The 27,251-nt window shown below is 32.4% G+C and overlaps 1 protein-coding gene across 1 annotated transcript in view; it reads right to left on the minus strand.

The window, feature by feature from the left end:
* The window catches only part of LOC118202010 (PR domain zinc finger protein 12-like), a 66,509-nt gene extending 40,736 nt beyond the window's left edge, over positions 1 to 25,773 (minus strand). The window contains exons 1-3 of the mRNA XM_085823026.1: positions 25,766 to 25,773; positions 24,457 to 24,647; positions 18,839 to 18,918 (exon numbers count right to left, since the gene is read on the minus strand). Of these exons, the coding sequence (XP_085679152.1) occupies positions 18,839 to 18,918; positions 24,457 to 24,647; positions 25,766 to 25,773 (279 nt within the window). The remainder of the gene's footprint in view (positions 1 to 18,838; positions 18,919 to 24,456; positions 24,648 to 25,765) is intronic.
* Positions 25,774 to 27,251: the final 1,478 nt, after the last annotated feature.

Below are 27,251 nucleotides of genomic sequence, written 5' to 3' on the forward strand. Positions count from 1 at the left end.
ATTTTAAGTACTCAAAAAGGAAAATATTTTTCTATTATATTTTATTGCACAACTGATTCTTCTCACCAGGAATAAATAACTCAAATTATACGCTAATTTAAAACTGGTTCTACTACAAATAAATGCAGCATTGTAGAAAGCTTTATGGGTTTTATTGTGGCCCATAAAAAATCTGGCGAAGCATTTGCGAATAACATCCAAAAAATGTTAAAAGCAGACGGACTATATATTAGAAATACAAGAGGACAGTCATATGATAATGGAGCAAATATGACAAGTAAATATACAATGAAGTACAACCAGGACTTAACGTTTAAACGAAATGACGAGGTTTGTTCCATCCTCTGCTACAGCCTAAACTTAGTAAGTGTCCATACTGCGCAATCATCTGCACAGATGAAATCATGTTTGGGACGATTCGACAATTGTTAAATTATTTTTTTGTAAATTTGTGTTAGATGGGATCTTCTAAAAAAATTACATGTTCATAAAAGTTTTAGTGAATCTAGGTGATCTGCTAAAACTGACGAGGTAAAAGTGTTCCAAAATCAAACGCCTTTTTAATAGCACAACTTCTATAAGAAATGTGTGATTCAAATGCAAATGGCAGTAGACACTGTATTAAATGCTAGGCTATTAAAATTATTAACAAAATCCATCTCCGTTGTATTATTAATATTCTGGGATAAAATATTAAGAAAAGTAAATGGCGAAAAATACTACTGTTGAGAAATGGTGCGAAAAAGATAAAACATTAACTGATGAAATTCAGCAAAATAAAAACAATTTCTTCGATGCGCTCCACAATTTGTCAAAACATTTAGCTGCAGAAATGAAACAGGATGAAAACCTGCATATCAAAAAAGAGACGCTGCAAAATATTGGATTGTAACGAAAATTTTTCGCCACCTCAAATACCATCTGCGCAAACAGTTCATGTTGGCGTGTTTAATCATATTTTGTCAAACGACTTTTGTCATTTCAAAGAAAGAGATTGCTTTAGAACACTGTGATGTGAAATTTGTAAAAAATATCGTTAAGTACAAGATATCTAAAACGAAACTATCACGCTACCAGATTCAAACTATCATTTACTTCCAGTTTTGTTGCAGAAAGTCAGCTCCAGAATGTCACCAAATCATCTGTATAATGTTGTATCACATGATACTGTAAGGGTTTGATACCGAGAGCTCAAAAACAAGGACTATGACATTCAAGAAGTAGAGTGCTCTGGCCGGCCTACTGATGCTGATGAGGCTTGTCTGCGAGAACTTGTGGAAGAAATCAGTTTGCAAACACTCAGAGCTTACTAAGGAGTTAAACGTTGGAGCTATACCCATTAGTCGCGCTATGCATCGCATAAACTTGACGTGCAAGTTCAATCGCTGGGTGCCGCATGAGCTGACTCAAGCAAGTAAGGACATATATGTTCGAGGCCTGCACTAATCTGCTTAAATATCAACGCAAAGACAAAATTCTGGACCGTGTCGTCACCTGGGGTAAAAAGTGCATTTACTTAAACAACAGAGGCCGGAAAGGGGGTTGGTCTGCGCCCTGTGAGCCCGTCGACAGCGTCGCAAAGCTCAATTTGACTAACAAAAAGATCATGCTTTGTATCTAGTGGGATTGCCGTGGTATTATCCATCAAAAGCATCTGGAAGAAGGTAAAACCCTCGACAGTAAGGTGCACAGCGAGATGCTAGTCCGTGTTCACGCTGTTATCAGGAAAAAGTGTCGAAGTGAGTTCCGGCTCAAAAAGGCAGAAAATCATAGATTTAGGTGACCCGCACTTAAGGCACTGCTTTAAATTTTTTTCTAACTTTATTAAGAACGTTTTTTGTAGGAAAACGTACGCTAAAACCAGATAAAAAAATTCTTGTTCGGAAAGCTCTTGGTGATTCGTTTTCAGTGAAGGAAATGTATTACTATAAAACGATATTTGTGAGATAAATTTAGATCTCATGCAAATCGGTGACAGATTAACAGCTTTACAAGAGGTCGTGAACGATATTATTTTTTTAAAAATGGACATACATTAAAATTTTTGTCGCTAATTACCTGAAACAGGGCGCAGAAGAACTTGGCTTTGAAATAATATACCGACTTAGATGCTCCTGAATTTGTGTGGGAAAGAGAGTTTTAAATATCAAACGATGGAAGTACTTGAAAAGTAAGGCGGTATTGGAAAAAAATTACGAACTCGTTTAGCGCAATACGTATCCAAATCTTGACATTGCACTGAGGAATTTCTTAACAATGCCTACTACGATAGGTTTCTACGAATGTTCATTTAGCGATATCATTCATTAGCAAATCATGATCTTAAAATCCTACTTACGATCTTCTATTGGGTAAGAGCTATTGAGAGATGTGTCTATAATAGAAATTAAAAAAAATATATTGCAAAAACATTAATTCATGATCATATAAACGATTTGCAAATGAAAAGCTAGAAAAGTTACGTATAAAATATCTTAAGATTTTTACGATAAATGTTACTTTGATTTTTTGTAACGTAATAATATTGTGAAGTTTACCATTTTTGGTTGTTAGATATGGATGAAAACTTGTTTAAACGATTTCTTCAGTTGTAAAGTATTTTAAACTTATGTTTTTGTGTTAACTATTATTTCAGTTTTGTAGACGTACGTGCATTTTACTATTTTCCCTCATTAAATACGAACTCCTCCACGAAGGCATCCCTCCCCTAAAGCAGATAGCCCTTAAGGCTTTGCCGTAATTAAATAACCTAACCTAACCCTATTAAATACGAATGAAAGTTGTTTAAACGATTTCTTATTTATGCCTATAAAAATAATCATCGTACAGCAGATTCAAAATGATATCCTTTTGATGAAGATAAATTCAGTTTCAGCAATCTTTAAATGAAAAAAAAAAAAAAAAAAAAAAAAAAAGGCGGGCAGGTAAAGTTTGACCTTTGCCACAAACGCTGCGTTACGTGCACTGGATAAGCTACTGCAGGTTTATAATAAAATAATACCCTCTATTGGCAAAGATCACCACGGATAAACCAGTAGAACAGGATACTGACCATTGTCTCGTTGCAATGTTTTTAAACAGGGACAGTGCCTAAAGGATGGACTTAAAATCCACCAAGTTTGTATCTGAAAGTTCTGCTTTAGTGAAACTGTAGCCAGACTAGAACTTATGTATTCTAGTCTCGCAATTATGTTCTACTTCTCAACGTGTGTTCTAATATCGCAATGTGTGTTTTGTAAAATACTGTAAAGTTCACAAACTGCATGTTTGGTAAAGTGTTTTCGTAAAAATATTATTGCAATGTTTTGTAAAATTTTGTAAAGTAAGTTTTTGTAAAATATTTTGAATATTTCTCAACCTGAACTTGTATAACGGAAAATAATGTCTTGAGCCGCAATAACAACATTGTCCTACAAGACAATATGATATAACTCTGAAGTATCTACAATGTAATGCAGAACCCGCCGCTTATTAACATAACTTCTGTTCCAAACGTATTTAAGTTTATTAAGAGGCTGAGTTTAATGGACGGCAGTTTGTATATTACAAACCCTGATATCAATTTTACACTTTTCATATAAAATAATAACTAGCAAATGACTCATTAATTAATCGAAAAATAATAAGTAAAATTTAATACTAAAATTAAAATATTTTCGCAATTTTTAATTTTTTATAAAAATATTTTTATTGTATAATATATATTTATTAAATTATTTTTATAAAATATTTTTATAATTATGTTCTTGATGAAATTTTTTTTCTTAAAAACCGTTCTTCTATCTGCGTTTGTTTCATATTCAAAAACAGTTTTTCACTTGTATTAGTTCCGTAAACCTGCTGCAAGCTTTTTGGTAAGCAGCTTTCAGTTGAAGAATTTTATTTAGAATTTGCAGTGCTTTTTTAGATTCGATTGATGATATTATATCATCGCTTTCTTCTGTATCACTTTCGCCGTCGCAGTTTCTACAGTTCTTTTAACAATTTCGTAGTCTATTTTCATACGTTGTCTCAATTTTATTTTGAATTGAGTCAACATATTCTATAAATGAATCTTCATAACTTCCCTCACTGATGCCTGAAACATTAGTTATGTTTTGCAATTCCTCTGAAGCTTCTTGTAATTGAAAGCCACATTTTCGAAAACCATTTTAACTGATTTTACGAGATGACTCCCTTACATTTATAAGGATCTTAAGTCTTACTAACGTTTATTTTATTTTAAAACTTTACTGTCCTCTCACTTTCCACTTCCAGCCAGAATAAACGTGTTTAGTCTGTTTATGCAAATTGTGTGTGAAAACTCTTAAGTATTTGTTGCAGCTTTTCGCCAAGAAGAGTTAGAGAGAGAGAGAGAGAGACTGAGAGAGAGAGTGAGCCTTCTCGGCCACTTTATTTCACGCGTGCTTTCAGTCAGCTGCTGTCCGCCTTTAAGGCCAGAGGTTTAGTCCTCTTGATATTGAAGACGTATTGTAGTTTTCCTGCAGTTTGCGTACTAGAGTCGTAAAAATCTAAAAGGCCAAGTCTTAGTGTTACTATTCTGTGTAAAGTATTCGAGTTTAGCTCTTATTTAAATCTAGTTAGTTGTAGTTCTTATTTTCTTACGTTCAGACCACAAGTGGTGGCCTTTATATCCCGAAGAGCGGGAGCACCTGTGAATTGTGAAGAATAAAGGGTAGTTAAACCCTTCCTCTTTCTTGTCATCTCTTCTACAGTTTAAAGAACATAGTTTAGTCAAACTCACTGTTCTACTCGGGGCACTTACATGTTTCCAAAACAGATAAAAAGAAACAGTAGTCCTGATACATTGAGTATCATATGTATGATCTCTAGCAAAGATATCAACTTACTTATCTACTTCGAAATGCTTGCATTTTCGCAAAATGCAATTCTGTTCATAATTTACTGAATATCTTTCTGTAATGACATTTAAATAAAGGTTGAATGTTAAAATTTTTATTTAAAGGAAAAGGCATTAAAATATGTTTGAAAAAATATATTTAAAGAAAAAGACAGAGATCAGAGATGCGTGTGCTGCAGGGTTATCTAATTAACAAAGCTATTTTTTTCATTTTATTAGTTTGATGTCCCAGTTAAAAAGGAAATCAGTTAAAAATACTATTTGCCATCCACGATTTCTTTTTGCTATGGTACGTTAAAAGTAAATTCTAGGTCTTTCTGCTTTTGTCAGTAAAAAGTGCTGTCTTTATAATTGTTGTGTCCATATTACACGTTAATAAACAGTAACGTATCCTTTCAGTTTCTTAAGCCAACTCCCGTTTCACTTTTAATGTGTGTTATGGTAATGTTCTGTAACGCAGCCCAGTTTCATCTGTATTGTAAATTTTGGGTGGCTTGTATTCATTTAGCAGCTCAAGTAAATCGTCTTGTAAATCCAGCTGCTCAGCTGCACAATGACCCACTACTTCCTTCTCGCTATGCAACTTTTGATGAACAATTGTACTTTCTCTGGTACAAATTGTGAGATTAGCACGACCAGTTCCTTGCTCTATTTACAATTATAACTACAACTTACAATTATAACTACAACTAAATCAAAGACTATTACTATTAAGTAATGTTTAGAAACATTTCTGAACCGTTCTTTTGTAAATATGTGTGAACATAATGTGCCTGTCCCAAAAGGAAGGCACTTAACGTAAAAACCTTAAAGATGGAATACGGAAGTTCCATGTCCATTTCCTATTAGCCAGTATTTGAGAAGGAATCCTAACTCATTTACTGTGTCTTTAAAGTACTACCTTTGCTAGCCTGTTCACCTAGATTAGAAATCCAGACCGAACTACCAGTGTTCAGCGACTTTGTCACTCGGTCACTGGCGGGCCGCCCATCTGACGTATAGTGCGGAAAAAGACCGCAGTATCTCACAGGAACAGAGAGGATAAAAAACAATGTCTCACTGGTAAAAGGGCAAGGAGGTAGGAAACTTTCGGTTAAACGAGTTTCATTTATTGCATATCTGAATGATAAACCCGCGGTTCTCACTATGTTAAACGAATGAACTACGAAAAGCTTTGAAAGGTGCAGTCAAAATATTCTGGCTCTGAAGAATCAGTACTTTGCCACTCTGTGTTTAATAAGCGGCGGAGATGAGATTTAATAAACTGTGGTTTTTCTATTGCTAAGTATGTATTTGTTTTCGTTCCTAGAAATTTGGACGCAATAAGTGACTGATTTTATTAATGAGTGAGTTCAATAAGTGGCGCTACTAAAAATTAGTTGAGCTAAAACCGCTCTTGGCAGACGATGTGACTCCTTCAGGATGCTCTGGTGCTAGATGTGATGTAGAGACGCAAGACTGTACCACCTAACCTCGCCTCATTCACATGCAACGCTGTTTCGCTACAGACATTAGGTTATTTCTAAAGCAAGAGAGAGGAAAAATGAGCAATGCCTTCGCCGGGACTCGAATCACGGACCTCTCGAATACACGCTGAGTGTACTGGCCACTACACAACGAAGGCATGCTAAGAAGGCAAGAGAAATACCTTATATATTCCCCCTCTTAAAGGTTGACTGGGGCTTAGGGGACCCAATCGCCAAATCAGGGTGATGGAGAATCACCATCTAAAACCTTCTTTAGTTCGGGCGCCGCTGTAGAGACAGATTATTTCGAAGTAGGAGACATGAAAAGTGAAAAATGCCCTCGTCGGAACTCCGACCTCTCGATACGCTCCGAGTGTGCTGACCACTACACCACGAAGGCATGCTAAGAGGTGAGAGAAATATCTTATAAGGTTAATGTGGATTTTGAGCTTTATTCAAAATTTACGCCAAGGTAAGACCTCTTTTTCCAATTTTAAATTTGACACTGACGTGCCTTTGATCTAGTTGATTTGAAATTACACTGTTAGCAGAACTTTTCTGTTAATTGTTTAACTGCGGTTGGATTAACCATGAACGTCGTGCTTGGTATTACTGCCGTTAATCAAAATTTACTGTGTGTCCATATTAATGATAAAAATACGAATATGTCATTAAAACATAATTCTTATTAATTAGTTCTTTATATTATTACTTCATGATATCGTTTTCTTCACGGAAACTTTATTTCTTAGGAAGAAGTTACGCTTAAAACAAAGCAGATTATATGTATTCTTTTCATTATTGGCAAAGAGGAGAAGCAAAAGGTTTGAATGCAGTAATTAATCATTAATTATTAAGGAGGACTATTTTCCTTCCTGGAGGACTATGTAAAGGAACTTATTAACAGTTCTTCTATACTTAGATGCATATTCCGATATGCAGCTCCCGAATTATTGAACTATAAACAACAGAAAAATACAGGATCTACTGCAGCAAGGAAAGTTTAAAAAAACCTAAGGAAAATGTTTTATAAGCTCGACGGAAGTGGAGCTGATGTTGATCGAAAAGGGGGAATTTTGAACTTCAAACGGCTAAAGATAAAACTGGATTGGATTATAGTATTTAATTATATTAAAATGCATAACAGCTATTTGCTAATGAAAAAATGCCTTCATGAAGGATTTCTTAAACGAAACTGGGTCACAGTTATATTACACATTAGGAAAATCTTGTAAACCTCAAGCAGCCAGCTGATTTAGTCACAGGAAATGACACCAGAATAAACTACTACAGTTTGACAGCATTAGCTATTCTGCCACTGTTGACCCCCGTGGAATGAAGCAAAAGTAATTTATTTGTTTGCAGTATTAAAATTATAAACGCACTCATGATTTACAACTTTTCTCATTCAGTGCGAGTTCAGTATTTTGCAGTAATGTATTCTATTTCTTTGAAGTCTGTTTTTTAAAATATTAATATTTTATAAAGCTAAATATGAACAGAACATAAAATTTTACATTAATGTTTTCACAAGTATTTTGTTTTGTCTCAGTCAAAAGTAATCCTGAGATAAATTTATCTGCCATTCTATAACTTAACTATTTCAAGTAAAATATTAAGGCTCCTTTGTGGTAATATATTATTCAGATTATCTATCAGAAGTTTCAATATATTCTTCTAAATCAACTGTGACAGAACGGAAACACAACTTTAATTCTATTTACTCTGTTTTCAAAAAATCGAAAACAGCTTTGTAAACAATCTAAAATTTGGTTACTTAATTGTAATTATTTATCATTCCGGACAGACTATTTATCTTCCTTTAAAAATTGCCTGCAAGATCATCGAAAGAGAGATGACTAAGCGTTGACTGCAAGCCTTGCTTTATTCTTTCTCCACTGAATTATTAACGAATAAAAAAGATTTGCGTCTTTGTTTGGTAGCCTTTAATTTGTCAGGGTTTATAGATCGAAATTTCCCCAGTTTCTGCAAAGTCAATTTCCCTGTACAAGATATTGTCACGAAAGCTTGAATAAAAAATGAGATGGATAAGAATTTCATGATTGCTGTTTTTTTTTTTTATTTGAACGAATAACTTATCCCGATAAAATTACTTTGGTTACCTAAAGGTGTTTATGAAGGATTTCTAAGTAATGTAAAGCATTCACTAGAAGGGTTACCAGAAAGTGAATTGTATTGTCCACGGAAAATACTTCGACTTCTAGCAAAGAGAATGCTGGGTGAAAAAAGTTATTTTTGAGATCAGAAAAGCACCGTCTCCACCATGTGAAAATAAAAGTTAAGAATAGGAAATTTCTGTGTCAGCTACAGTGATGTCTTTTATATACTTAATAATTTATTTTTACTCCGGGTAAAAATAATTAGATACATACAATAAATAAATACACTGAAATGTTGCATATACAGATTTGTAATTTAAAAATTAAAAATACGGTTTATTGAATATTAAATAACTAAATTATTGTTTAATATCTATAACCCGGATTAAAACTTTCCATGCTTTAATAGCTAAAAGTTAAAGTTGAAAAAAGACCAAGAAAGGATTTTATCAGTAACGTTATATGTAGACTAGAGTGAAGAATTCTCCCCTGGGGGGATTTCATAGTTTTAGGGGAGGGAGAATGTGGTTATTCTTTGATTCAACTGTTAAATTTTCAGTTTTAATTTATGAATATAAAAAGGTAGCTTCATTTTTATCAACGTTTTCTATATTTTTTGTAGTTTAGTGTATAAAACATGTTAAATATAAATAAATGTGTATATGTATTTTTGGAGTTTTGGAAACAAAGGGAGGGGAGAATGAGAAAACGGCAGTGAAAAGGTTGCATGAGGCAAAGTAGATAGAGAACCGCTGTCTTAAACGGACTATACATAATACACACTGCAGAATTTCCTTCCAAATTATTTGCTCAGGCCCAGCTCTATTGCCGAGCTGTTTCTTTTCTTTTTTCCAGGGTCCTTTTACCGTCCGAGCTGTAAAAGTCGCTGGACACTGGTATTTCGGTTCCAGCGAACGGGCTGGCTACATGAGCGCTTTCATGGTTTTCCCATGCGTAACGCGTATACCACCCTCCACGAAGGCATCCCTACCCTTAGGCAGGTAGCCCTAGAGTGCTTTGCTATAATCAAATACGCCAAACTAAATATTTTCTTTTTTACCTTCCAAGATGAACGCTTTTATCTCTATAACATAATAATTTTTTTATAAGCGAAGGTCGTTTTCAACTTATATTCATCACATCCATTTTTCTAAAATAAACTTTTTTGAATAAATTTTCTGTGTTAAAATGTTTAACATCACAGGAAAAATATATGATAAAAATGCTCAAGTCATTTCATATGATACATAATGAGTAGGGCTGTAAATTTATTGCGTCGCAAATTTCCACAATTATTTTTGAGACTTCTCGGATATTTTCTGAATTTTTTCAAATATTAGATGTTTTCCGAATGCTGAATGAGTCCGCAAATTTCGGACATTTTCCTAATAGTTTTTAACTGTTACAAATGTTAAATTTATTTTTATATTTAAAAAAATTTTATACTATTGTCCATTAGAATTTCCACAAAAGCACGCTGCAAAATAATCCTACTCTGAAACCGAAAACAGAACTTTGAATTTTCTCTAAGTGTTGCTGGTCAGCTGGAATGCGAGAGAAAGTCGTTTTCCCAAGTTACGTTAAGTCTCTCTTCTTTGTCTCTCAGTGCCGACAAACAAATTCGATATTAAATGATTCATTTTTAAAACGTGCTATTAAATGAAAAATAATGTTACGGTTTTTGTATTTAGTTTGCTATTTTTAGTAGAATTGTAATTAAAATTGTTTCATTTCCCCGTGCAATGCAGTGCGTGACGAGTTTTAAGAGAAAGCTGCGCCGAAAAAGTAAAAATACAGAAGCTAGCGCATTTAATAAATAGATATCTCGTAATTGCTTTTGCTTTCCAGAAACCTCAAGAAAATAGAAATTACCAGAAGCTTCTCGTGCACGATTAAAAAGCTTTAAAAAACCGGTGAGAAACATCTCAGTTCAGTTGTTTAGGTAACTGTTGTTGCTGACTCTAGAGAATTCGTGGTGAGATCAGATTAGCTTTCTCTGCACTTTGGATTGCGTTCTATTTGATGTTTTAGTAGTTTAAAATACAGCTACGGATTATATTGCATGATACTGCGGTATTGTACGAATATCTTTGAGGAAAAATTCAGCGTTTTGTTACATTTTTCTTGTGATAACAATAAATTTTGTAAGCTTTTTATCGTACTTGTGCGCTATTACGAACCCGTATGCACACAACAATAATCTTTCCATGTACAGCATGCCATGTGTAAGTACACAATCCAATTAAATATGTTCTAAAATAACGGTGTTGAATATTTCCAGGATTTGCTAGGTTTAGTAATGTAAATTTTAATATAAAAATGTATAAACTAATACTTATTTATTTATATGTCAGTTGTTTGTGCTATAGCTTCTTTTCTGGCAGACAATATGCCCCCGAAATATTAACACAAATTCTCGAACGAAAAACCTGTTCGCGAAATAATTAATGTAAATACAAGTCGACGAAAGTTTTGCGCATTTTCATTAATAATCCCGCGGCACCTCAAGAGTTTTGTTCCCCCCCTCCACGATAAAATTACTCCCGATATTCAGAAAAGTAAAACGAAACTTAAAAATAAATTTTTAGAAAATCGGATCTCAAACTTAGGTCAGCAGTTTTAATGAGAAATAAAAAAAGGAAAAAAAGTTAACAAATTCTTACAATTTGCAAGAATTATTAATGACCTCTATTTTATTTCTATCTTATGGAACAGTATGTGTGATGTAATGTCATAAGAACCAATAAAGTTTATTAGTAAGCAAAAACTTAAAACAAACAACAAAACAAAAAATCAATCTACTTATATTTTATAAGACACGCATCGACGGGTGACTATTATGCTTGCCTACTCGTAGCACACTTTCATATTCAAGTATACAGGATTCCCCCGTAATTTTAAAACTAAGTGATTCTCTGTCTATAACGATCAAAAAAGAAATGGTCGGGAAATCTCTGGTGTTGGGAAATAGTCAAAATATTGTGTCATTGCCTACGCGCACACTGCAATTTCCCAGCGCGGTTTCTGTAAAATACCAAAAACTGTATCGATGGAGCCGTCGCAGCTAGTGACGTTAGACTGTTGTAGTTGCATCGGATATCTATATTATTAAGAATCGAGGGTTAGTTTTTAATATGTATTTTTTTTTAAATTTCGTAGAGGCGTTAATTTTTGTTACTTTTTTAAAGTTACTTCTTTGAACATTATGAAAAAAAAAAAAAAAAAAAAAAAAGCATGTAAGTTTCGTGGAACCCTTGAATGACATAGGGATCCGTGGAACACATTTTAAAAAACACTGATCTAATCAGTAATCTCAAATTTTTGATTTTTACACCATCCAGCATACCAAAGATAATTTTCCAAATAAAAAATTTCCAAATTTGCCGAATTTTGGCAGTCTTTCAAAATATGGTCAAATTTTTCAGCAATTGTGCATTTGCTAATAATGATAAGTTTATAAATCGAAAGATTTAATACTGCATTTTTAGAAGGCAATGATTTTAATTTTAAAGAACGAAGCCCTACAATCCTTTATTATTAGCAGGTACATAATGTTATGTGAGGATGACATCGGCTGCCTAAATCAAACTGAAATTTAAATGAATTGAATACAATCTTACGTTACGTTAGAAAGAATAAATTTCCTACATTCAGAGGCAGTGATTGGTTTATTAATATTTTACTCATTATAGATTAAAAAATGTAAACCTCTTCTTGCGTCATCAATATGTAAAAGAGTTTTTAATTTACACGGTTTGGGTTAAATGTGCTAAAACCCATCTTTTAATAACAATAATATTCTTGATTACTCGTGATTAAAAATAACACTATGAGGCTCTCATGAACGAATTTTATTAGTACTTTGACATAATTTAGAACACAGAAGAAAATAAAAGTGACAGTACAGAAAGAACATGTGTAAGAGTGATTATATGGTGCAGTTATCTTACGTTTTTCTTTGACAATTTTGATCTAGAATCCGTCATTGTTATCAGTTTTACAATTGAATTTTGAGTCACATACGATCAAGAGTATTATGGTAGCTAAAAGGTTTTTTTTGGGGGTTAATACATTTAACTAAAATCATTGAAAGCTTTAAGCTCGTAATACTTTTTCAAATATGTTTAAAAGGAATGAAAGTTTTGAGAAAACATTCTCTTTTCAGGCGATTATGTTTTCAAGTAGCAATACTGTCTTTGATGTTAGTTTTAGTTTGATTCTTATGACAGGCAATGACACAATATTTTGACTATTTGCGTTCTGTACCGTAGGCATTTCTGTTGAATTTATTATTTTCATAGATATATTGTCTTAACTGATTCCAACTCTGGTTACAAAGAACGACACAGTACGTTACATTTCATACATACAAATAGCATTGAAGACCTCATATTTTAGAGGCTTAAATGATATATATAATAGTGCCTCGCGTAACGAACGCAATCTGTTTCCCGAGAGAGAGGAGCGTTCAGGATACGGGATTCCATGAGTATAATTTCAATTTGTTCTCAATTCCAGATCAGAATCACGAAATGTCCTAAAAATGTTCCAGTTAAAAACACCATTAATCTTGAATATACTAGAAATTTACTAATTTTTTGGTTAGAGAGAATATTTGCCTATTAGATACATAGAGCGTTCAGAGTTTTTCACAGTTTATTTTAACAATGAAACTAGAAATCTATTTAACTAGAAAACTTTTTTATAGTCTTTTTAATATTCGACTTGAATTTGAAAACTCCATTGTCCTTGCATATCTGTCTTTGCTTTTAGGAGGTACACGTATCAGGAAAAAATCTAAACATTCTTCCATTTCTACAGGAATGGCTCTAAAGTAGCGCATGCCATCGTCACTGAGCAGATCTGCCATTCTGTTCACCTCAGATGGATTGGAGTGTCGTTGTTTGCTTATGATGTGAACCTCTTGTCACTTCTTTTCCATTTAAAAAGGTACGGACACTTCCTCATCACCTTCTTCCTCATTAGCAGAAATTTACTCGCATTCCGATTTTGGACTTCCTCATGATCATGTTCAAAATGAGTAGGGAAATATTAAGATGTATGTTTACTTGCCAGTTTTTATATTCATTGTCCTTTTTTTAAGCCCGATGGCGCAGTGGCTAGCGCGTTGCGCAGCAGCGCCACAGGTCCGGGATTCGATCCCCGGGCTGGGCAAGGTTGACTCAGCCTTTCATCCCTTTAAATCAGAAGGTCGATAAAATGAGTACCAAGTTCTCTTGGGGACTAAACACTGTGGGTCCTGCGACAAGCTAACCACCCCGGGGCCCAAGGTCAAGAAAGCAGATTTCGGGCACTGCAGGCTTTGGCCCATTAGGGCTGTTGCGCCGGTGAATTTAGTTTCGTTTTAGTCCTTTTTTTTAATTTACAGACAGATTTTTATTTATGCAAGCGTCACTTAAACATTTCCCCCTTCTATATTGAAGGATGCAATGTTGCACGCTTCCAACCTGCACGCAACAACTAATTACTGCTAATTACTGGAAACCCTACAAGGATATAAAATCAGACATCAAACTGCGATATGGATAATGCAAGTTCAACAGCCAGTGAAAGTGAAACTTCACCTAATTTTCTTATTCATCTTAGAAACTTCCCCCAATTTTCTTATTAATTTTAGGAAATTGTGTTCCTCAATTTCCTGTACACGTCACTGAGGAGAAAAATCTCGGCCAGGTCTGGTAAATCATCCGGTACGAAAATTCTCGCCAACAGGTTCCGTCGCCAAATACCTTGGCGAATTTTCCCTTTTCTTTCTAGCGACGTAGAAGACAAACTGGATTATATTACGTCTATGGAGCCTTTCCTTCTTTACATAGACGTTGTTTGCTCCAAAAACCCACTGCCCCTCAACAGGGTGGACACGATGATATTTCCTTTTGCCGAACTTCGATTCATCAACTTCCACCACTTTATCTTCCCCCCCCTATCTTCTCAGACACAGAGCATACTCGTTAACAAATCAAACATCATACCTTTTAATACTAAATTTCCTTTGCACACAATCTAAAATACGCGACTGAAATCTTCCTACCACGTCTCTCATTGCAACATACGCCATTTCAAAACACGCACGACACGAACCAACGAGCAATTAAACTACTCCAGCAAAAGATTTTTCGACGTCAACAGGATGCCATACAACACGCAGTCGCGCCAAAAAACCAGCGCATAACACATATTGCCACCTTTGGTGATATTAGGGCGAATTTTTTTTTTTTTTATTATAAATGAATGAGAGTTGCTTTTTCATTTCAGTGTGTTTCGGCTTACGAAGTATTTTACTGGAATATTTTACTTTCTTAAAATGGGGAAAAAGTATGCTCAAAATTTGAAGAAAATCAAATCTCTACAATGGGATAAAAAATTGGCATCAAGATTTTGCGTAGATGAATAAATAAACAGGACTGGATTGGTTATTTGGATAATGACAAACATTCGAAGAGAAGCAGAATGCTTTTATGGAGGACTTTCTGAGAATAACGGGTTCATATTCACATTACACATGGAAAAAATACAAAAACTCCCATGCAATAAAGCTTGTCCACCGGTATTTAAGCGTCAAATTGCTAGTATTCAGCAGTTTTACCGCTCGGTCCTTAGAAGGTAATAAAAAGAGTAGTTAACTTCAATAAAAAAGTGTAAATAAAACTAAATAATAATTAAAACAAGCATAAAAATGATTTGGAGGAAAAGAGACTTTCAACAATTCACAGAAGTTTAACATTAAGAAAGTTAAAGGTTAGACTCTGGCTACTTAATTTTTAATGTTGAGAAAAGCAAAGCAGGAACTTTCTTTCATTTTTTTTACTTCCTTGTACAAAGAAAAGGAAGTATTGTAATCGCGAAAACTTTCAGGTATCATATTTCAACAAAAATATGCATTTTGACCTCTATCGAATGCAATTTAACGGTTTTTGAGTGACATCTGAATGTAAGGACAGAATAAAGGACTTTTTTCTCCAAAACGCAATGCAAAATAAATTTAAAATGGATTCAGAAGAGATTTTTTTGTTATGTCTATGCGTACGTATGTACGTAGTACCTAGCATAACTCAAATACGAGTAGCCTCAGAACGTTGAAATTTTGTATGTAGAACTGATATAACATATATATTGTGCACTTCGCTTTTTGTTATAATTGGCCGCACCGTATATATATATATATATATATATATATAGTATATATCCTTTCTGTTACTCGGCTTGATGAGCTGTTTTTTTATTCTTATATGTTGGTAAATTGTGCATTATGTGCTTTAAAATGATTGAATTATGTGGTTCTTATATTCTGATTAAGGTTTTTATGCATTTAGTTAAGCTGCATGAAAAAAATTAGAATTATCAACAATTTAAAAGTTGTTTAGGTGAGAGTAAGCCCGAAGGAGCAGCCATATTTGTTTACACTTGAAACTTAGCAGAATAGTGAATTAAGTCAATTTCTGGAATTAGTCCGATGCCCGAATCGTTTGATTTTGCGTAGGAGCTCAAATTATAATTGTGAAAATTATTGTTTTAGATTGTTCTAATTGTGTTTGTTTACAGGTTTTTCCATATTTTTCAATTTTTTAAGGAAGATATTTTGAGTTTTTATGTATTTTTGCCTTGCTGCGAAATGAGAACTGAATTAATTGAATGAGAAATATACCTCCAATTAAATTCAAGGAAATAAATTTAAGCGAAATGCAGCAAAAATGTGTATAATTTAATAGGCCGTACGAAAAAGTCATGTGTTGTCCACATCAGATTTTTTAAAAATGTGTTTGGATTTTATACCTTTAAATTTAAGTAGATTTAACGCTGAAAATCAAGGTTATAAAATAAAATGATTATTTTGTTTAATAAAATTTCTTAAATTTCTTAATTTCATAAACCCCCGAATGTTTAATAAATTTCTTAAATTATATTTTGTAATATATTTAGGCTTTAAATTAACGAATACGTTTTTTCTCAGTATGTATCAATGCCTAAAGTTTATTTTTAAATAATATACTATTAATTGTTTTGCTGATCTGGAAAAGAATAGTTAATTGTAGATTTCTTTTTTCTTGTAGAAGAAAATAGTGTACAGTATGAAACGTTAATTAAGCCGCGACGTAAAAAGAATTGTTATTATTGATTATAAAGTTATAGATTCTGAATAATTTTCAGGCGTCATTTGGCGAGCTATTTGGCATCAGTTGCGTCTGATTTAAATCTTCTACTCTAAACATCTTACTCATATCAGACATCTAAAATCCATAACTTAAGCACACCCATCATTTAAAATTACCCCAATTCAAACTCTGCAATGATAATCTCTCAACTTCCCGACGAGGCACTTCTTCGGGGGTTTATGAATATAATCCTCATTGAACGTCTGGCTTAAAGTCAATCCATCAAACACCGGGGGCGCTTTTATCGCAGTTGGATATCACGCGACTATAAATTATAAATTGCCTCTTAACTGTAACTGCAGCTGGAGAGCTTTGGAGAAAAGGCGAGCTCAGCGGTTTGTTTGTACAAGATATTATGCGATTAGGACAACAATAAAGAAAAATTAAGACGTGAGTAATAGAGAACTTCAGTTCTGATATTTTTTATAGGTTACTGGCAAACGCAGGTGGTCGGAGGTTAAGGTGTATATTTCAGCTTTAGTCTAAAATTTTTTATTTAGTAAAAGAAAGAAAGGCTCTTGCTAAGTAAAAATAAGAATATTAAGTAAGTAACCCTTCTGGTTTAGAATGGTGCTTCATCCTGCAGCACCATTTTACAATATAGAAATGGGAATTGTTTAACGGTAATATGAGTAAATAACTCTTTAAATATATTTCTGAGTATATTACACATTAAATCTGACAACTGCATATAAAAATTACAAGAAAAGAACTGTAAAAGAAATTAAACGATAATTTATTATATCATAGAATGAAATTGTAAAAGATTTTAAGAGTGTTTGAATAATTTGAATGACTTTTTTACCAGTCCTAAGAGTGGGCAGCGGATTATAAACGTAAAATATTTGGAGCAATTATTTACAATATTTCAAGAAAAAAATTATTGAAAGCTAAAGCATTTAAGCTGGAACTCTAAATTCACGTTTAACGAAGCATCATTTGAGCTATGTTCTCGATAAAAATTTTCCTAATTTTCCCTGGATGAATTTTTTTCATAGCGATGCATATCTATTAAGCTGAACTGATTACCTTAAGTTATATTTTGTGCATTCGTATTTCTCTTGAACTTCCCACGCTTTTTCCATTAAAAAGATTTTTTTTTGTCTTCAAGCTTTTTACTTTTTGAAGAGAAGCCGAAGGAATGTGTAAAATAAAAATTGTGTAAGATAAAAGTTTAACTTTAGTTTGTAAAATCTCCCTTAAAGCTCATTGTTAATTTGATTATTTACCCTTTCTATCCTAAAAATAGTAGCTAACTTACAATGTTTTTACTTACATAACAGTAAAAGTGAAACTAAAGATTTTAGTTAATGTTAAAATTTTTATTTCAAATAATACTGTTAAAATTTGCGAATCAAATAATACTGTTAAAATGTGCGAATCAAACTTTTATCTGCAAACAGGAATATAGTAAAAGAACAGTGTCACTATTCTTAAAAAAGCCAGTTGTACTTTAATGCACGAAGCTGTATTATAATGCACCAACACTTTCTCGCTTACCTGTATCTTGCTTATGTATTTCTGACGCATCTGTTCGGTCGTCAGTTATATTACGAATATGTGAAATTTATGCCTGTGTTGCTTTATTGTGTTATAAATTAACAGAATGTACTGAAATAAAGATAACGTTTGAACACTTCATCATGCAACACTTGCGTCGCCGTCAAATGTCCACATATATTTATTTATATTCTGCGGTAGCGAATGACAAAAATTTAGAATTTAATATCAGTATTTAACGCGTCCACGACACATTTAATGTTTTTTGGATGTTAAATAGTTTCTTTGCAAATTTTTCAAACAGTGATTAATTTCAAAATCACTCCCATTTATATTTATTGTACCTTGATGTTACAAATTAAGAGAATTTTCACATTAATAGATTATCTCAAGAGTTTATGGAACATATTTTAATGAAATTTAATATGAACATCAGATAATAAGGTACAAAAACATATATCATGTAACAGTCATGATATATACATACGCATGGACGCATGGTAGTGTGTAAGGCTCATTGTCGCATGAAGTTCTAAAGTAAAGTTTGGAAGATCGAACAAAAAAAGATGTTAATGTAGTTATGGTTCCTACTAAGAGTCACACAGATCACAAAGTTTGAGACCATTGTTCTATAAGATTTGGGTCTCGAGATCTGGCTGGATAATTCACCCGTTTAATGTCCTTAATTTAAACCAATTATCCATCAGATTAGCCTACCTGGATGAGCAAGGGCGTCCATAATTTGAATGGAAATGAACGAAATTTTGACGAAAATGAACTGAGGACCAACTGCACTCCTGAAAAGTTAAAAAAAAAAAAAAAAAAATTAATAGAGGCACTAGCCATTTTAGACTTTGGCCGCTACTAAAGCCAGAAGCAGTAGTCATTTTATTGTGGTGGCACCTAATACGCGGCCACTGTTGGCTTCTATGAAGAGACAGATAATTTATTTCCATGCCTTCTCCAGGATTCGAACCCAGGCCCTTCGGTACAGTAATCAGAATCGCGCACCACCTTCCTGTCTCGGCGTCTTTCCTGAAACGGTTAACACAAGGCTCTAAGATCGTTTCTCTATCTTTAGTTTGCAGCAGTCACAGAAGACATGAAGGTCTGTGCGCGCATTCAACGTGATGGCTGAACAGATCACCAAAGGTCTGCTGTCATACTGGTTCATTTCTCAGATACTGGAGGACAGGTAGCCGGTCCCGGGTTCTCTCAGATTATGCTCATAAGTGAGTGGAGGGTTACAGATGAGATCTAAGAGCTCTACTTTCGCCTTTTCAGGAGCGAAACTGGCCCCTCAGTTAACTTTTATGGACGAAAACTTACCGCATAGGATAAATTCACATAAGTCCATATCAAATTTTGTTAAAAATCAGTTCATTATTTCTGGAGACAATGGAACAAATGTGAGAATTCTCTTAATTTTGAACTCCAGTGCTTAGTTTAAAATACATCTAAACGAAATCGCGCAGCTATAAGTCGGATTATTTATAAGTCATGCAGTCATGCACACACTGTTGTAGTTGTTGTGACTGATCTCGCTTGTCTGATATCACAACAAGTCCCACAAAATTCATCGTAGCGAAAAGGAAAGATTGTGCCTATCGTTAGCAAGAACCTTCGGCACCATAAATGTGAGAGTATGACTTTGCTCAGTTCCGCCCACAGTTTTGAAGGAAGCATCCGGGGGGGGGAGTTCTTCCACCACTTTTCCCATAAGACTAATTTCTGGCTAACCACATATTTTTTGAGTGCCTCAATGCCGCACAGACACTATATATTTACAAACATCCATGCCTTCTCCGGGATTCGAACTTGGATTCTTCCGTACGGCAGCCAGAATCACTAACCACTATCCCGGTTGGATGACTTCATGCAGATATGATTAAGTGAACGAAAATTTTCTGAAGCTACTGAAGGAAAACATCTTTTTGAAGCATAATCTTATTAATTTAAATATTTTATGTGGACGATTTTTTTAAAAATTACTTACAAGTCGCGGTGTGAAACCATCCAACAGTAGACTAACTCTTTCAAGCGATTTCGGTCTTCTGTGAAAAGGGTCGCTTTAGAGAATATGGTTATAGGCGATGTAGAATATCAGTGTCTACTTATGTTCTTAAAAAATGCTGCCAACGTTTAGAGGTGGTCATTAGGAGAGGTTTAACTGTATTTGTTATATTGAAATATATTCTGTGTTGCTGCAATTGTTGACTTCAGTTCAGTTGTTAATGTTACAGGTTTAAAAGAAACTTGATTGCTCGGATAACGGAAAAATTCTCATTCCATTTCACTCATCTTCAGTATTATGCTCGGTGAATTTTATAATTTTTTGGGCTATTTCATATCGTTCTAAGTGCAGTTTTTTACTGAATAATATTTTTAATTACTTTTGTTACTGCAGAATTCGTTCTTTCGGAAGCTAAGTTTTCTTCCACGTGTTTATATATTCTACAACATGAAAAAAAAAAAAAAAAAACATTGATTTAATTTTACTACGAAAACACAGAATAGAAATCAAGAATTTCATTTATAACTTCCTTTTTCTTAGACCTTTCGAGTTTTCTAAAACTTATGTTTAGAAAGCACGATTATTTAACTATTGAATATATCTCTGACTCCATAAAAGTATCTTTATGACCATTTAGAATCGAAAATTTCATAAAAATCATATTTATAAAGTCCAGAAAATTTTATGAATTTTCCGAGACATATTTTGAAGCAGAACACTGAATTCAACTGCAGGATTGCATTACACTATCCAGGGCGATTGGTTATTTAAATATATGAGCGGATTAGCGCTAGTCGTAGGATAAATTTCACTTAGCTTTAATTGTTATACATCCTAAAAGCAATTTGAAGTCGAATGCTTAAATTCGGTACAGATCTAGATGGGGAGATACCATTTACAGAAAGTTCCGTTGAGTGATAAGATTTAATTAACCTAGGGAAAGGAAGAATCTATCCAATTGACTAAAACAGCCTTGATTAATCGTTCTTATTCTTGTGAGTTGTTTGTAGGACATCTTACGTCTGTAGTTACTAAAAGCAAATAATTTGGCTAATCTGCTTTTTCCTTAATAATTTGATATGTCCTTTTCATTTGAAACAGTTATTTTCAGAAAACACTATAGAATATAGTATTTTTCTAAACAAAAGTAGTAAGCTATGAAATGAAATTATTTTAATTCGAAAAGTGGTTCGTATTTTAAAAGAAAGGTGAATAAAAGACTTGGAATTTTCAGAAAATAATTTATGAATCTTTAAAAACGATTTTCTTTGATTCTTTATTTTATTTCTTAAGCCATTTTGATTTTATATTTATGTATCATTTGTTAATAAACCAACATTTATATTGTAACAAATCTGTTTTGGAAATATTTAGGATTTCCTGATTCCTGTTTCCTCTGATTCCTTAGGTATTTTATTTAAAATATTAATTTATTATTTGATATTGAACAGTTATTTATGTAAAACAAACCATGCTTTTTAGTATATAAATGTGTGCGGTGATACACTTCAATTTCAAATTATAAATTCAGCTACTATAAAACCCCAGATATCCGAATCTTCAATTATTTGACTGGCGTACTCTTTCGAAGGAGTTTAATATTATGATTGTTACCATTTTATTCATATAGTTAAAAATTTTTCCTTCGATTTAGATAATGTGAAAGAGTAGCACAGTATCGAGAATGCATTAATTTTTCGAAAGAGGAAACATGAAAAATCATCACCGAAATTTGAACTACGAATCCTCCAATGCTGTCTTGACGAGCAAATTATTTACACCACGACAGCACATATGAAAGAAGGAAAATAACTTTTTACAGTATCTACCAACTTAAAAAGCAATTGGAGAGAGGCTCGAGACCTAGTCGATTAACTTCAGTTGATGATGATTTATTGTCCACATTTTAATTCAAGCGTCACTGTACAAACTAACTGGGCATTTTGAAGGAAAATACATGAAAATTCAGCTGTGCTCACATTGGGGTTTGAAACACAGATTTTTCAACTGTAAATTGCACATGCTAATTCTTATATCACGAGAGAACGCAAGAAAGAATGCGATAATTTCTTAAAACTTAATTTAAAAAAGTTATTAAATTAATTAAGATGAATGCGTCTGATCTATTTTTTGGCTTACAATAAAAGATATTGCGTTATAAGGCATTCAATGTGTCATATACAGTTATATAATTTAATTCAATAGCAATCATATATCACCATGTATTATTTAGGAAACAGGTAGATTTTTCCAATAGCATGCAACCACATATAACTTGGCAGATAGCAGAAAAAGAGAAAATAATTATAGAATATTTGAATTACGGAAGAGTTTTTAAACATTGTATTCAAACCACTAGTAACTGAATGAATAAGATCAATAAACAGTGAGAGCTCGATCTATGTTCAAATTCTAGCGAAAGGTAACGTCAATACGAGCCAATTTCCTTAATAGTCTTCCAAGAAATCACTTCTCTTCGGTAGATAGCGTCTGCATACTTCGCCTTAATCACTTGTCTAACCAGCATGGAATTTAGTGAGAAATATATGAAATTTAATTATTAAAACTTACAATATTTGCTGATAAAAAATTTTTTGCCTTAACAGTTACATTTCAAGTACACTAACAAGTTATATTAATCCTCCTTTATCCAAAATAACTTGGTTTGTACAGTATGATCGGAAGTGGTAACTCGTCTACCTCAGTATTTAAAAGTGCAGAGCAGGTTTACATATGGTTTAAAAACTCGGAGTTAGATATCTTTTTTAAGAGCTTTTCTTTAAAAAAAATTTGACTTTTTTGATAGTTTGCTAAACTGGTATGAAATATAAAACGAATATCAAAATCCTTAGCTTAGATTTTGTTAGTAAACGTTCAACATTAGTTAAATCTATATTCCTTAAATCGGAAATAATCTGCAATAGTAGTAAAAATAAAATAATGAAAACATTTTAGTATCATCCAAGCCATATAAGTGGGGCAGGAATTTTAACAAGTAGGGGTAAAAGGAGGGGGGCAAAATTCGCCAAACTTTCTCGGTCTAAAATTTACATAAATAATTTCGAGAGATACTTTGAATTCGAAGATTTACATTTCAGTTTCAGGGTGGAGCATAGATATACTACAAACGAAGGAACTACGCAAATCATTAGTATATAACTAGATAAGAGTATTATATATTTTAAAATTGAAATAGATAAAAAATATATTTAAAATTAAAATTATGATCAGATTCTAAAAAGGTTATTCAACTACGTTACTTTAGGTCTATATTACCATTTAATTAGATAATGTTTGATAATATACTTGCACACAGTTTCTTAATTAAGAAAAAATTGTTAAAAAAAAGAATTTTTCCTTTTTTTTTTTTTAAACAGAGTATGGATGTTCAAAAGAACACCCATACTCTTTGTTGGCAATGACAGACAATAGAAAGGAATTTTATGCAATTTTTGGGAGAAAGTTTTTTTCTTGTTTTCCAGAAGTCCAGCAAAACTGAACAATTTAATGTGAATTTTCGAAAATTTTACAGAAGTTATTAAATATAAAAATTAAAAAATAATAGAAACAATCTGATATTCGGGAAATTTTAAATAGTATCCTAAAATTTGAGAAAACAATCGCGAAAATTCGCAACCTTAATAGAATTATTGGCCTAGTTATAACAAGCATCATAATTTCCTTATTAAAACCATTAATTATAATGAGATAAATCTATATGAAACGAATGTAAATTAAAAACATTATAGCATTATGGCTGGTTATAGCTGCATTTTTCTTTATATTTTTCCATCTGAATGACATTATCATTCTTGTTATTCTTATTACTCTTATCATTCCTATTACTACATCTATCAATATATCTCGGAAGGTGTCTTCTACCGTATATATCGTTTTAGCTTGAGACTGTACGTAATTCATCCAAAAATTTAAGAATTTCTATCATGAGGCGCGTAAATGGTTTTAATGGTTTCATTTATTAAAATCCTAATTATTTCCCTCAATTCTATTAATATCGTCTGTTAACCTCATTTAGTTTGGTTTGGTTTACTTGATTATAGCAAAGCATTCAAGAGCTGTTAACCTAAAGGGACGGATGCTTTCGGGGAGGACTTTCTAACGGTAACTGGCTCGTATACACGTTACACATTGGGAAAACCGCAAAAACACCTCTGCAGCCAGCCTGTTCGCCGGAATATGGACCTCGAACCAAACTAACAGTGTTCAGCGATGTTATAAGCGACACCAGTTACCGCTCAGCCGCTGGTGGGCCTTAACTTCATTTATATTATTAATAAAAATACATAGAAGATAAATTTACTTTTAGGTAGACTTTCCAGTAATTTTCTTCTAATACTAGATGAAGGTCTTCGTCCATTCCATTCCAACCAGCGACCATACAGCACTTCGTGTAAAATGGTTTCATTTACTACAATGCCTCTTTCCCCATCACTAGAAGCATTAGAGGTTGTGGCACAAGTGAACGGGGCGTCACTTTCAAAACGTTTTCCGCTAGAACAAAAGAAAAATGTTAAGAACGACAATAAAAGATCTGAATTAAAATTATACAATTTTTTATGACACTGTCACATTCATTAAATTATGGTAATAATTCTTTTAGTTTGTAATTTCTTCTTATGTGCCTTTTACAAAAGTCAACATTTTACTAGTTTCTAGTTTAACTAACACTTTCTCTTAAATTGTCTAGAATTTTGTATTAGTTTGATATGTATTACTCATATTCGAAATTCCTAGCATCAAAGCAAAATAAAATAAAACTAAATGGATATTGATAAATGCAACTTGAAAGCCTGATATTCAAAAGTACAGAATGCAGTCAGAGTAACTTTTCAAGAAGCTTTCGTAAACTGTCAAACAGAATGGCTAATTTAAAAAAACGCTGTGAATATTTCAGAATTTTTTATATCATTCAAATTTAAATAAGCTTACCTTTCGCAAGTTTTCAGTTTTAGATCCAATACAAAATAAATTCATTCCCTCGAGCTAAATTTTAAAGTGTCCGATTTACTGAATCGCATTTATGTTATAAATTAACTGGAATTCTCTTCATATTTAATGCTTTTATTTTTGATATTATTTATGTAAAATTTTCTGTTTCTTACAGGTATTTATTAAATTAAGCTTTATTTGATTTTCGTATTTATTTATGAACCAAGTTAAAGCTATCACATGCCCCTTGTTACTAATAATAAAGTTTGTTCCTCTCATTACACAATAATAACATTTAATTATTTTTGTTATAGTTAATGATAAGTAATTTTTATTAAATTTTAAATTTGTTAATTTCCTTTAAAATTTCGAATTTTATTCAAATTTATTAATTGATGCTTTCCTTTTCCCATAAAAGTTATGTTTCGTCGATCAGTAATAGTACATCTCCTTTATGAAACAAAGTTACTTAAGTTACTTAATATTTGATTCTGATTAAACCTTTTTTGGATTACTTCCTGAATCTAAAGTTAATATTTACTGAAATATATTTTTAATATCTTGTTATTTTTTTAAACTTTCTTGCTGTCTAGTAAATTATCAAAACTATTCATAAATCAGAATGCTCACTAATTTCTGAAAATTTTATTTATGTTACAATAAAGAGATCTGTTGCTCACCTTATCATTGTTATTACCCTCACTGTTATCATCTTGTATACATTTGAGATATCCTGATATTCGGCCTTTAAAAAATGCATCTGTGCCATAAGTTATTTAGTAGCACATTTATATATTATATGGATTTGAATAAAAATAATCATTCATAATCTTCATAATGATCAAGATTTTTGCTACATTGATTAATAATAAATACTTTTTATTTATGAAGCAGAATTACTTTTTAATTAAATCTTTCCACATAATTACATTAGATTACACAGTTACTCTGAGTTTAAGGTTTCTCTGTAATATACTTATTTTATGTAACGTAATTATTTGTAAACAGTGCAACTGTTATCGAATGATCTAGGTTATTAAAGATTATTTATTGTAACAATATGTATTCGCTTAAGGGAAAAACTTAAAGTTCTTAAAAATAAAGTTGTATTGTAGTATTATTCTTCAATTAAATGTTGTATTTTAGCTAATTGAAATCTCTTTTCAATAATCTAGTAAAATGTTTTATGTAGGGAATTATTTTATTGAAATTATGTTAAACATTTTTTTTTTTGCATTTACTGCGAGTAGATGTAGTCATTAAAATGAAAATCTTGAACTTTCTTAGCCTTCAGGATCAGATTTATAAATGCTAATTTATAATGGTAAACTTTATTATACTAAAAGAATAATTTACTTTCTTGGAAAGAGGTGCTTTAAAAAACAATTTTTAAAAATTAGTGATAAAGTATTTTGAAACTTAAGGAAAGCGTAATGCCTGTTATTAATTCTACATGCAAATTCTATGAAAAGATTTACCAAAATTAAATTATATTTTAAATTTCATTACCTTTGCATCGTTCCACAAAATGTTCGGAGAAATACTCTTAAAAGCAATATGCCCTTAAAAACTGTCAACTATTTTATAAGAGTATATGATTATAGGTAAGTTACTTGCTTAGAAGACGAATGACGTAGAGATCAGAACGAACCAATGGTATTCTTTCATTTTTTACAATGCATTTATTATATCGTTGGTAGGGGGCTTTCAGAGATTACAGCCCTCTTTTGGGTCAGCGTTTAGAAACTTCACTTCCCCTCGAACTCCCTGTATAAAGTTAAATTATTAGCGGATCCCTTGAATAAAAAATAAATATTTTCAGATTTCTTAAGTTAAATTATAGTTGAACTATATTATTAACTTGGTTTCTTGGCTGATCTATTTGGGTCAAATCTTAAAATTTATTTTTGACTTCCTTGTAGCAAGTTTGCAATTATAATATAATTTCCACGACAACGTTTTTTGGAAAATTCAGTACAGATTCGTTTTTAATGACATTTAATATTGAATGCTTTTCACACATTCTTATACCGCCGGCCGGGCTATAATCGCAGAATTTCGATTTTTAACGCAATTCGGTAGATTAAAAACTAAACTTCTAAATCTAGAAATCTAGCAAATGAAATGTTAATATCCCATCGGATAAATTGAAAAAAAAATGATGAC

This window comes from Stegodyphus dumicola, chromosome 8 (assembly GCF_044657685.1).
Source record: "Stegodyphus dumicola isolate Sdum_Otavi_A_Nest chromosome 8, ASM4465768v1".
In the NCBI taxonomy this organism is placed as follows: Eukaryota; Metazoa; Arthropoda; class Arachnida; order Araneae; family Eresidae; genus Stegodyphus; species Stegodyphus dumicola.